General features: G+C 40.4%; 1 protein-coding gene across 2 annotated transcripts in view; it reads left to right on the top strand.

Moving 5' to 3' along the window:
- The first annotated feature begins 799 nt into the window (after nt 1-799).
- fgf11b (fibroblast growth factor 11b) overlaps nt 800-13,948 on the top strand; it is a 31,250-nt gene continuing 18,101 nt past the window's right edge. Inside the window, exons 1-2 of one of the 2 annotated variants that reach the window (XM_071915223.2) lie at nt 800-992; nt 12,680-12,698. In XM_071915223.2, the coding sequence (XP_071771324.2) occupies nt 800-992; nt 12,680-12,698 (212 nt within the window). The remainder of the gene's footprint in view (nt 993-12,679; nt 12,699-13,948) is intronic. The other variant, XM_071915224.1, reaches the window with a different exon arrangement.

Below are 13,948 nucleotides of genomic sequence, written 5' to 3' on the forward strand. Positions count from 1 at the left end.
ATGCCATCGGAGGCAGAAGAGAAATCTCTCTCTGTCCATCTCTCTGCTCTGTTCCTGGCTTCATTCTTACAAGACCGTCAGTGTCCCGCCTGCTGTGCTACCTCTGGATCTAAGTCTGCTGGATTACCGCTTGGAATCACAGCTCATTATTCCTTGCTTCCACATTTAAATGGGAGGCAAAGTTGGACCTCCATGGACTACACAGATGGTGACAGCCAGCTTGATTTCTCTTGCATTTTTAATAGCTTCCTAGCGTTCAAAATGATTTCACTTTTCTTCAGTAAAAGTGTTTTTATATGTAAAATAGCCTGAGTTACTTCTCTTTGGTATTGTATATTCAAAATAGGTTAGTTATTTTGCAATATTTTGAACTTGGTTACTGAGGCACATTTTGATGTGTGGGCAAGATGAGTGGGGAAGAGGGCTAGAGATGTAGGGAATGTGTCCGTCTTTGCATTTTTAAAAGTCAGTCATTCTAACCTTGGTCATTCTTTTTTAAAACTGAGAATGTGACCGTAGCACTTTTTTGTGTACTCTGTTAGTGTCGTGATAATTTTTTTTTTCTTGTCAGAGTGGAGGCTCCACATTGGACTGCAGGTGAACTCGCATCTTCCCTTTTCCAGGGAGCCCTCAAACTAAACTCCTCTTTGTAAACCCACTTAGACCCCCGAATCCCCCTGCGGGGGCGTCTTTGAGACCTCCGTCCTACTCTGGTGTTTGAGGAAAGCAAAAGCCAAAACAAGAAAGGGGGTATTGAGAAGGAAGACACCCCCCTCCCAAAGGTGAGAGGGGGGGGAAGATGGCAGCTCTCGCCAGCTCTCTCATTAGACAGAAACGGGCGGTCAAGGACGACCAAGCCAACAGACCGGTAGCCAACAAGCGCAAGCCCTGTCCTAAGAGCAACAAGTCCCTGTGCCAGAAACAGATCCTGGTCCTGATCTCCAAAGTCCGGCTATGTGGGGGTCGAAAAGGTCGGAACGACAAAAGACCGGGTGAGTCACTGCTATCATCTTCATCTTCCTGTGCTTCTTATTTGTGCCACCAGAAATTAAGGCTGAACAAATTTATGTAGAATTTTTATGTAATCACTGAAAATAGAACAAATGATTTTTACATATTATACTTTTAATTTTGTTTAATTCAATGTAAATTTAATTCATATTCTAATATTAAATAATTGAATTTGTTATCACCTTTAAATTCAAATTTTCTATATTTTTCACTCATTTTAATTCAACGCATAATCAATGTCTCAAATTAATTTCAAAATGAGTCAAGAAATACCCTACAGGTTCATTCAGTTTAAAAAGTTGCCTGATGACTTTTTCAATTTAATTTAAAATATTCACTTCTCATTTTTTATATTTTTTCTTCTGTACAAACAACTGGGCATTTGTAAAAAGCAGTTGATCACCAGTATAATCCAAATACCCTCCAGCCAGTCAGGAGCAGGGGATTGCTCAGCATGGTAGCCAGCTTAGTATGCATGAATAACCAACCTGCATACCATACAGGCTCTGTTGTGCAATGTTGTACTACTGTAGCAACATGAAGATCTCTTGCTGGACTAACTAATGGCATCCGTTTGCTTGCCAGCCGCATGAAAGAATACAAGCAAAGCAAAGCTAGAAAGCAAAGTGCTTAGTTGGTTAGTCTGGCAGAAGATATAAATAAGTGACTATTAATTGTGATGTGACCAAGTGGCCAAAACCATGGGTGAATTTTGAAACCAATACGGAAGTGGCAGCAGGTGCAATTCTACTAATGTCCGCTAGGGTCGGCTCCAAAAAGACTATGAATCCAGCCCAACTCCATGCAAGTCAATGGGACCACAGCTCAACTTCTCACTCAAAATACAAAGCCAATAAATTTTTTCGACGAGAGGTAGCTAATTTCACTTCTTCTAATGTGTGTCCTTATGGTGATTTTCAAAATAATTGTGTCATTAATGGGATATAACGGTTATAACACAGGGTTGTTTTCCTAGTGATTGACAGGTCGCCTGTCCAGTGATCGACAGGTCGCCGATTACGGACCAATAGCAGGCGGCACTGCAGCGCTGTGGTCAACCCTCGCCTTCGCTCTGGCTGCTGCCGGCTCCAAAAAATGTCAACCTGGCGGCGATCGTAAACCCAATCTTTTGGCTTCAAAACAGCCCTTCAAAACGGCCCTTCACTCCTACGTCCATCTTTTTTACAGTCTATGGGTGTGACACATTTACTGAGTTTGACAGTTGGTAGTAATCAGTTTGGTGGTAATCAATTTCAACCAAAGAAAATGACCTTTTGACCTCTTTGATAAAACTACCAGAAGCTAGAGGTCGCCACTGCACTCAAGTTTACGGGATAAATGCAAAGTTGTAGCATAAATGAAAAACTCCATGACTTTCCATGACTTGTATGGCGTATATTACCAAAAATCTATTTAATTGTTATGTTTTATCCCTGGAGTTTGATGGAAGTTTTCTCTCTTAAGATGTTGACACTCACAGCGAGTTATATTTCTGGTGACAGTTACGAGTTGCTGTATATGCACACATCTGAAAGGGCCACCATTCAGACTCCCTTGGTACATGTTCACCAACTTGCATGAAATTCTACTGACAGCCACACTGTTTTCCAACTGGGCCATATTACAGACCTTTCGTATGTCTCGTCAAGTGTCCCTGCTGGGAATCGAACACAGGTCTCTCGATTGAGAGTCTGCAGTCTAATTCCCTGCAGCACACTTTCACCCACGTGACCAAAAGTGGTGAACAGAGCGACCGACCAACACTGTGATCCATAGATCCTAACCCTAACCTTAAAAACTTGCACGGAAAATAACAGTTTTTGTAAAATTTCACAATAGCTGAATCATGGTAGTCTTATGGTCTAAGTATATGGTTCAAACAAGGTCAGTTACATGCGTGTATCTTTTAAACTTTTCAAATTTGATGTGAAATTACAGCGCCCTCTTCAGATCCAGGGCTTGAAATTACACTTGCCAACTGACCAATGTGGGCAAAAAATGGCTGTGGCGGGTAACTGTCAGTTCTACCAGGTAAAAGTTATCTGATGTAGTTTCTGTATGAAAACAGAGCTTCCATACTGAGACTTTGATTGGTGCATTCTGTGACATAGCGCCAAAATCACTGGTCCTCTCTCTTGTCAACGTGCAACTTGTCAACAGTAAGCTGTCATTGGGTTGAGTTAAGTGAAGGGACAAGCTAGATTGATAAATTGCAACTAACATTTGGAAAAAGAAAAAAACTTTGAATGTGGCACTATGTTACTGGTGCAAACTGAAACAGAAGTATTTAAGAAGGGGAAGGAGATGAAAACAACTGAAGTTATCAGTGACCATAAGGAGGGAAGAAAAGACCACATATATTTAGTGAGAAATGGCATGCAGGTCGTGAAACAATAAGACAACATATTTTGTCAAGACTGACAGATTTATTTTGCTGTCTGGACGAGCAATCCCAAATTGGAGGCTATAAAAGATCACAAGGCTGCCAAAACCCACCTTCAGATTATGGCTACATACACACACACACGCACACACACACACACACACGCGTGCACAGATTCATTACTATCCTCCTGTCCTTCCCAAACCTATTCTTAGTTTCACTGTTTCTTCCCCTTGTATTTTAACTCTATTAATCACACACTTAGGAAATGTCAAATTGTTGATTGATTGTTCTAAGTAATACATAAAAATAAAATAAAAATAAAACGTAAAATCATGCTCTGTAATCAGCATTATCATTACAAATAAAGATGATCAAATGCATACAGTTACATTCTCTGCAATGCTTTGATGATTGTTTAAGAAACAAAAAAAGTGTTTTGGCTAGTGAGAATTCTTTGTGGCTGGTAATCCCTAGCCACAGTGGCTAGTGAGCCAAAAAGTTAATTTCAGTCAGGGTAGGGTTTGGGATGCCACCAATCAGAATCAAGTATTCAACAGAGCCGTTGTATAAGAGATGGGAAATGCGTCAAATCACAATATTGCCATGGTAACAACATTCCAGCTAATTTCTCAAGCACTTATTAAGGATTGTTTTATTAAAGAATTTTCTAGGGTGTTTAGATTTGATGAGGCCTGATTAAATCCATAGGCTACTGTAGCATGACCTTGGCTATTATTTTACACCGCACATTAATATACTGTATATTAATTCATACTATTGCCGAGATGTTCTGTTTACAGGTACAGTGCATGTTGTTAATTGAGGAATGCCTTGCCATGTTGAATTTTCTGTTTTACATGGGTCATTTTCCAAATAGGCTAGTAGTCTCATACAGTTATTTGTAGAAAACAGGCCCTTTAATATATATATTTAATGGTGAAGGCTTTTGTTTGATCTCTTGATATCTAAAACCTACATGTAATTTTTGCACAACTGTCCTGTGTTATCTTAAAATATTATGTTATTTTTGGAGAAAGAACAATGTCATTGCCTCATTTTTTTGCAGTATACTTTTTTCCTTTTGGTCTGAGTCACATAAGATGTTTAGACTATTGAATAATTGAACTCATAGCTGAGAAATGTTTTGCCTTATTCATGCACAATTAGTATGTTTAGTAGTCTTAATTTAAATTATGCATATGACAGAAATGTCACTGAACAAACATTCTTCATAAAGAGGCTACGCTTTTACGGCTGATTGGGGAAAAAACAGTGAATTTAGAGTGTTTCTCCCTCGGAGCGAAGGACTGCATCTGAGCAGATTGAACGTGAGAATGATGAGCGATGAGCGAGCGTGAGCAAAGCCTTGTGCTTGATGAGGAGTTTAATTTCATTCTGCACCACTGTGCTCACATACTGTAGGTCTACTGTGTTTCAAACAGCATTGTCATCCAAGAACTTCGAAGTCAACCCCGTGGCCGAAAGATTGATGTAGATATGCACTCTGAAAATTAAGGGTGTGCAGGGTGGGAAGCTTCAAATTTACAAACTTGATCATCCAAAAATTGTCTAATGGGTGGCAAGGCTTTTAAAGTTTTTTTTTAGCTCGTAAGTGCAGAGTTTCTGGAGCCGTTTGTGCACTTGTTCTGGGACCTCTAGTGCACTTGGACAGACAGACAGGCTGACGTCCAGATATCAGCACTGAAAGGAGGACAGACAGATAGATGGTGGGTTTCTGGGATGTGTTATAGCGAAGCAAACCACATTTAAACTTCAATACACTGCTCCCAATCTCTAATGAAATAATTTTAAGCTTTTGCCATATCCTTAGGTATCTGAAAAAAGTGTAGGACTGCATTTATTGTTACAGATGTTAAATCATTGATGCTCTTAGAATGTCAGTCAATAGTTTACTAAATCTCTTCATGCATTTTTTATTTAGTTTTTTAACATTTTATTCTTTTTTATCATTCATTATGAGCACCTCCATGTTAAGACAATACACCCACTTTTGCTACCAGAAGATTCACTAAGGACATTCAAAGTGTTCTCTGTCACAGTCGAGCTGTCACGACTACTCACTTTGAGATTTGAATTATAATCCAAGTAATTTTGCTACTGGAGCAAATACAATCGTGTTAGAGTATTTCTGTTGTAAAAGTAGGAGAATAGCATCCTACGTTGGTGGCCAAGAAAATGACTTTCTTTTTTATGTCTGTGGTCAATCCATTTCCATGGTGCAGAGGCCTCCCTGTCTAGCTAATACAACAAAATGCCCCAACTTTCAAACTTAGGAAATGTGTCATAACAGTCATAACATATTTAGCTTAATTTCTTAATTTCAGAAAGTGTAACTCAGTTACTGTGTGTCTGTCCTGAGACAATCTCTGTTCCGGCTGTAGGTTGTTTACATAACAATACCAGATGTTCCTCTGGTGCAGCTGTGTCAAGGGGTTGATTGTGGACATGAAAGAAAATGTTCAGTGCTCACATTAGACAAGTGATGCTATTTTTATTATTAAGATTTCATGAGAACATTATCAGTCTTTGCTTTTGCTTTGATATTTCATTTGCTGCTTGAGCTGTAAACCTCTGTGTGATGATGCGTTAGCTGTTTGGGTTTGTAGTGATGATCCACACATGTACTGAGGATCACTTGGGTTCCACTGTGTGTGTGTGTGTGTGTGTGTGTGTGTGTGTACACATGTGCATTCACCCATGTGTGTCCATACTTGGAGAGAGAAAGAAACTACATGTGCGTTCTTGTGGTTCTTTATTGATTTGTATACTGTGTGTCTGTATGTTTGTGTAGTATGTTTTACTAAACCAAAAGAATAGAAACCCAGGAAAAAGGGGTCACATGTGAGTTCCATTCATTGGGCATTGCTAGGGAAAGGATTATTTTGAGAGTTAGGGTTGGGGCTAATGTTACTGTTAGTCATGTAGTGGTTACATTTAAGGCTGGGGTTAGGATTAAGGGAATGGTTTGTAGTGAATGTGTTTGTAGGGCTGAGAGTCTGCAGGTTTTCATTTCAACCAAAGACCACAGCAGGTGATTTCACTGATTAGACTCACCTGGTGTAGCCTTTGGTTGGAATGAAACCTGCATACTCTCAGCCCTTCATGGCACATCGTTGCCCATCATTGCTCTTATTTCATCACAATCACTACTTGTGTCAAGTAAAGTCACAAGACTAATGACATTACTTGTCCTACTCAACTATAACATTAGTCTTATTCAGTTGCCAACTAGCTGAAAGTGCAGCTAATTTTACAGTAATTTACCATAAATTACCACTCACTGCAAGATGCTCCTTAGTCTATTCATTTTCAGCAAGTAAACTGCAAGTAGGCCTATTTGCCTTAAGCTGAAGACTCAACTCTCTCAGCTCAAGAGGGAGACACCGACCCAGCTGCTGGGGTTACATATTACCGACAAGCAAAACGTTAAATTACCCAGCGAACAAACCCAAACAACCCACAATTTTGACCTAACGTGTTTGTGCCCTTGTTTTCGTTAAGCTGATCCAACAAGACACATACCTTTCTTATTTTGGTTGATTTGTACCCTCATTTTACTTATTTTGTGCGCAAAGTATCATAATTTGCATGAACAATAATATGTTCACAATTTGCTTACTTTTGCCTAGTTTTAAACTGATTTCACTCACTTCCATTTTGCATGCTTTTTATGCAACGCAGGCGCACATTTTATAACTTGATTACCTCAAAATACATTTTTCCCTACAGGACGGCCATCCATAGGTTTTCTAAGAGCTGAGTTTCTGAGAGGAGGGGAGTTTTTGTCAGCTGTCATATTAACATCACACCAACATACACAAGCTATATTTACTACCATAAAGCAATGGGCTACTGAAATATTAGGGATGGACATAAACCCTGCCGCTTACCTGTGGTTGACACAAAGCTTCTAACACTGAATGAGAACCATGTCAAACTACAGCATCAGCCTGATTTTACCAGCCTTCCCCCTCTTCGTCATCATCCGCCTCTTCCTCACGCTCTTCCTGTCCTGCACGCTCTCTTTTAAGATGGCTGCTGGCCCGGCCAGTGAAAGAGCTCTCCCACTGTCAATGATCTGCAGTGCTGCCCCCTTTTCAGATCAATCCAGCTCATTAATGTATAGTGATTAATCAATAATCACCCTCTTAGTTTGTTCAAGGTGGAATCTGACTTGAAAAGAGAGGGATATTGAACCGCCTCTGTATCACCTTCAGTACCTTCCTCTAACTTAGACCAAATGTGCACACAATGTTGGTACATATGCACATTCTGACAGACATCCATATCCAAAGTCCAGCCAGTTCCAGATCTATGATCCAAAATAGATTAATCTATCTATGAATCCAAAAAGTAAGGATCATGTTAAGAACTATAAGACTGTTACTATTAACAGTAACGATAATAATAATCATCATCATCATCATCATCATCATACCTTCATTGTACTCGTCATACTCATAATAATCATAATCACAATCATAATCCTAATCATATTACTTTATAGCACTTTTGTTAGCAAAGTTATATATCACCAGCTATTATTAAGGCAAAACTGGTACAGCAGGCTCCATGAAGGCCTGCTGAGCAGAGGAGAAATACTGTGAAACTTTATACCAGTAATATCATCATAACAATACAACTTTGCATTAAAAATAGTAACACTACAGGCTAAGTAATTAGAATCTAATATATGCAAATATGGCATTTTGAATGCAAATATAGTGCAGACCTAGACATCTTGTGGCGTTGTGTGGGCTGTTGTGGGTGGTGTGGGAGTAAAAGCATCAAAGGGGCCAGTCGACAGTCGGGCCACAAATCTGGGCCCCGGTTGGCAAGCAGCAGACCAGGTTACAAGGAGAGATCCAGCAGAGGATAGCATTAAGCTGACCGCAAGAGATCAGGGCCCCAAACTCGCTTACTCGACAACACCTGATCAGACAATGCAGTGTTAGGTAGCTTCTCATCAGAACTTTACTGACTGTGACAGGGGTCAGAGAGAGAGACAGAGAGAGAGAGAGACAGGGAGGGAGGGGGAGTCTGCAGAAGTAAACAGAGGCATGAAGAGGTGGCAGTAAAGATATTAATGATGTAAGAGCAACTTGTGTCAAAAGGAGGAGGCGGATGGCGATGATGGGGGTGGACATAGATAAAGAGGTAATCAAAAATGGAGGAATGGAAGAAGATAGAGATAGCTTTGGAGATAAAAGGGAAGGTGGGTGGGACTGGAAAGAGCTGTGAATCAGCCTGTCAAAGAGGCAGCATGTGGCGAAGAAGATGAGAGGGGAAGCCATGGGGTGGGATATCTAGAGACAACTGTCACTGCAAAACAACTTCCTTCATAACTTAAGTTCCTTTCCATTTAATAGTCTGTCTTGAAAGTAAGCTGTCTTTAATGGAAAGTTGAGCATTTGTGTTGTTTTAGGTGGTTAAAGCAAAGCGGGTAGGTATATAATCAAAGATTGGTGTTCTACTAGCAGGATGCATGAGCAATTTCCTTTCACTCACCTCTACACTTTGATGAAGCATATCCCGCTTTACCACTAGGCAAGCGTGATGAGTAATAACAGTAAATGTTGGAAGGTTGACAGAAAAACAGAAAACTGTCTCCCAGTACCCCTGTAAGGTTCTAGATATGTGAGATATGTGATATATGTGATACATCCCTAAATATAACTCATTAATTCACGTAAAATCATTAAAATAATCAAAATTATAGTTTTTTTTCACACAACAGTAGCATTATGTCTGACTGCCTCTGGACAAAACAAACAGCGGAGTTAGTTTGTTGGTGAGTTTGTTCCACCAATTTCCGGGGATTTTCAGCTTTGCCCATGAACAACCCTACTTTCATCAGAGGGATCTAAAATATCTGATAGCAAATAGTGTCAGAGGATGAGGGTGCAGCTGCTCATGCGTAGGAGCATAAGGTGACTCAGTTCCTCCCTTAAACCGTTCGATAATGAAAATTTCCAAGATTTACACATCAGATTACACCACAATGCAACCACAAAATTTTGGGCTGTAATCTTTTAGGTTTGTTTTTTTTTTAATATAAAGTAAAAACCCATTACAGATTAAGGGATTTATTTATTTTTTCTTTTAATTTTGAAGGTTTATCTAACTCTATGTTTCTAGGCTGGAGAAGCTCCTTAGTCACTCAGAGGATAAAGTAAATGGAGATGAAGAGATCAATGTTTTTTTGAGAATTATTCCAAAAAAAGACTTTAGTTTCGTTGCAGTTGCAGAATTTGGAGTTAGCTTGTGAATGGGAGAGAGGATATTGGAGAGAGGATGTTGACAATGGCCTTAAGTCTTATTTACAGTCAAGCAGTGGAGGGATGTGCGTACTAAGAGCACCCTTTTATTTTCTATCGTCCTAAAGATGCCACCTTAACCTCCCACACATACCTGCTAAATTGAATCTGTGGATACTTTGATTAAACCTGACAAGGACAGATTGAATTTAACCTCTAACAAGAGAAAGACAGTGAGGATGGAGGACACCCATAGAGATAATGATGAGAAGAAGGGGAGTGAGAGATAGAGAGGGTGAGAGAGACTCAGGTAGATGGTGTGAGAAAAAGAGATAGAGAGAGAGAGAGAGAGAGAGAGAGAGAGAGAGAGAGAGAGAGAGAGAGAGAGAGAGAGAGAGAGAGAGAGAGAGAGAGAGAGAGAGAGAGCATGAATGGGAAGCATACTGCAAGAGAACGAGGAAGCATTCTGATAATGCAGCTATATATCAACACACCTATTCTTACCACCGTATCATCACAGTAATTTATAGGATATATGGTTTGAAAATTTAGGGAAAGCAATGAGCTTTTTAATGTTTGTAGTAAATGTGTGCTGTATTGTGTGTGCGTGTGTGTCTGCGCACATATGTACAGTGTGTTCATGCATGTACCATGTAAGGAGGGTAACTATCAATCTATCACTATACATTTTACAATAATGGAATTGTTCGGATAAATCACACTCATTAATGTGCTATGACATAATAATGTGATATGATTACTTTGGATTACTTTACTCCACAGTCCATAGAATATGAAGTTAAATTGACAAATTACTCCAATTGACAGACTATTTGAATGGTTATTATCATCCATAAGTGCTGAAAACTGGTCCGTAAAGATCTACAAAGCTGTTTGTGTCCATAATTTCACATTTTAAATGCTTCTGCCCATTCAAATGGGTTCCTGAGTAATGAGCAAGGAATCACCTAGTTTTAACTATTTGTGGTCTCATTACCGCAATATTTCCTGTAAATGAGATGGATTACTGTTTTGTATTACGTTTGATCCTTCATTCCAATACAATACGTAGTTTGTGCTTTTCACATCTGTATGCATGTATGCATACATGTATATGCATCTGTGTGTGTGTGTGTGTGTGTGTGTGTTGTTTGTGTGTGTATCTGTGTGTGTGTGTGTGTGTGTGTGTGTGTTGGTATTCATATGCAGCTGTGTGCAAACTGAACAAGTGTGTGGTTAGTATTGTGTCATCTATGCTTTATCTCAATGTTTGGCTGAAATCTACAACAGATTCCCACCACCACTATCAAACTGCTCTCCTGCGTCTCCACTGATGGGCTGCTGCTTCTGTGTGGCAAAACCAGCCTTATGGCTAGTGTGCAAGGACTCTTCTAATGTGCTTCAGCAAGCAATCAGTTCAAGTTCAAATTTTGAACCTTTGTTGTCCATCACTCTGCTGCTCGACTTAGTTGTTTGTTCATGGGGCGATCATCAGACGATCAGGCTGAGGTCTGGACCCGTGTGGGAGTGCAGAAGAACGTTCGTGTTTGTTTTTGTGCACGTATCGACATGCTTAGTGGTGTCCTTGCTGGAGGGTTCATGGGAAAGAGGAGAGGTGAGGGGTGTTGAGGAGCTGTTTGATCATGCACAGGGGAATACTGCATAGCACTCCCGCTGAACTCTAATAGTCTCCGTCACGTGCCTCTATTCCTTATTTTTCTATAGCCACATGAACAACACAAAGTCAAGTAAGCATAAAATTTCATGAAGAAAGAAAATTTGGTGCATTGATAATATGATATTGATAATGCAGCATGCTGCACCACGTCATATTGAATCTCCTGCACTCTTGTGAGGATGGCTCTATTGCTAATTGCCACTGACATGTATCTGTCATAATGCCAATGAAGCACATATTAAATGTGTGAATATTTAATGCGTGTCAGGGAAGCAGTGTGAGTCCTATTTGCTTCTGCGCATGTTTGACATGCTCCTGTCAGCGTCATTAATAAGCAGCAATAACTCCGTCTCAGTTACGCGAGCTGCTGTGGGCGTCACACGAAATGATTTCGGACGCCTTAAATTTAAATTAAGAGGGTAGAGTTGCAGTTGCAGATGAAGTCATACACCATCTCATTCGTACCCATACTGCTTCGTTAACCCAGTCCTCTTCATTTTACCCATACTTACTGATACTCCATCCTCCTTTTCAACCTATCTTCCCCTATCTCCTCTCCCTCCCTCTCACTCTGTCACTCTCTGTATCTTTGTATCTCTCTATCGCTCTATCATTGCCCTTTTCTCTTACTCCTGTCTGTGCTGTTGCTATCCTTTCCCCCCCTCATTTCTGGACAAATTTATGCCATTCCTCAGCCTTGCCTCTATGTTGTTAACTGGCTTTCATCATCTCTCTTGCTTCTTTGCTTGCTCCTCTCCCTCTCTCCCCCTCTGTCTTCCCATAAGGTTGATAATTACTAGCAGCACTCCAGAGCTTATGGCCCAGTTTAGAAAGGGAAAAAAGAGAAAGAACCTTGTTCTCCTTTTATTAGACGCAGAATCACACACTACACAAGAGACAGACTCCCTCTCTCTCACACACATGTACACATGAACATACGTGCATTCAAACACATTCACACACACACACACACACACACACACACACACACACAGACTGATTGAAATAGGTGGATGGGGAGAGAAGAGTTGAAAGTGAAAGAGAGCATGATGAGAGGGGAGGGGAGAGACAGGGAGTCCTTAAAATAAAAGCCAAGGAAAACCCCTGTAGTTTGGTTCAGTCGGTGCAGAATGAGAAATGCCCTTGGCTGCTCAGTCAAGCAGGCCCCCAGTAATTACCTCCAACCTTATCAAGAGGAGCTCAGCTAGAGAGAGAACAGCAAGCCACAGAACAACTCATACTGAGCTAAAGACTAACAAATCATGCCAGATAAATACATTAGCATAACGATAACCAACACTGAGCCATACACTACACTGATTACAGATAAACCAACTCAACCACTGTTTATTTTTTGCAGCAATTACATCACAGCAAGGGTTTTACATGTCCTTGACGCCAATTGTGATGCATGGAGTGTTTACCTTGGTTTTTAGTATCTGTTGACCTCATTCACACACATAATAGATAGTTGCGTGTGTGGTTGTATGACTAAGCCCCAGTCTCCCCCAGGTGATTTTCACAATGATTATCACAGCCGAATGTAATTGATGAAGGGCATCCCTGTGCAGACCATGGAGTGGTGAGTGCTGGGACTAGAGGCAAACCTAATTAAAAAAAAAAAAAAAGACTATTTCTAGCACTAGAGTTGAAGCCAGGCACTGGACTCTGGTCTATGATACTGTAGATCTCTCCCTTGCTATGCACAAGTCTAAGTGCCAACATAATAGAACCAGGGGAAAATTTCCCTCTCACTTCGGATGCATGTGGGAGCTTCAACCCTAGTGATGAGTAAAACTACTTTTTACTTCTTTTTTTTTTTATAATTTTTGGGGCATTTTCGCCTTTATTAGACAGTTATACATGGAGAGAGACAGAAAATATTGTGAGAGAGAGAGAGAGGAATGACAAAGGTTCTGGGCCGGATTTGAACACAGAACGTCACATTTATGGTATGCGCCTTAGACCACTGAGCCACCAGGACGCCCCTTTAAAGATGTACTTGTTGGAATTTGAATCTGGGCATTGTCAAAAAACAAACAAACCAAAAAAAAAAACCCTAAACATACATATGCAATCCCTACAGCAATAATTTAGCTTTAAAGTATAACACAAGCATTATTGAGCTTTTTCCCATCTTCAATGACTAGCAATAACATTCTATTTACCCCTGATGCCTTTAGTTTTATCCATTGCCTCAACAGAAACTTTGAATTGAATTTAGCTTACTTGGTACAGTATCTTCTAAGGCCCCCTACACTCTCTAGACACTTGCTTTATCATTTGACAACTGTAAGTTATGTTGTCGTTCATGTGTAGAGAGGTCACTTGGAAATGGGCCTGTTGATGAGTCGACATATTGTAGGGTGCTCTGACAACACCTGTGTGCTGATGTACATAAACAGACAGGGAGCTCTCTTTGACCCACACTCTACTGACCTGGATCAGCAAACGTTTTCTGTCACTCAAGGCCACACGTGTCCCAGGAGTGATGAATGTAGGCACGGACCTTCTCTCCAGGGGAAACACCCAGCACAGTCGAGGCTGCAGCTGCGGTTGGGCCCCCGTATTTGGGGAAAGTTCAGCAAGGCAGAT

Source organism: Centroberyx gerrardi, chromosome 11, assembly GCF_048128805.1.
Source record: "Centroberyx gerrardi isolate f3 chromosome 11, fCenGer3.hap1.cur.20231027, whole genome shotgun sequence".
Taxonomy (NCBI): domain Eukaryota; kingdom Metazoa; phylum Chordata; class Actinopteri; order Beryciformes; family Berycidae; genus Centroberyx; species Centroberyx gerrardi.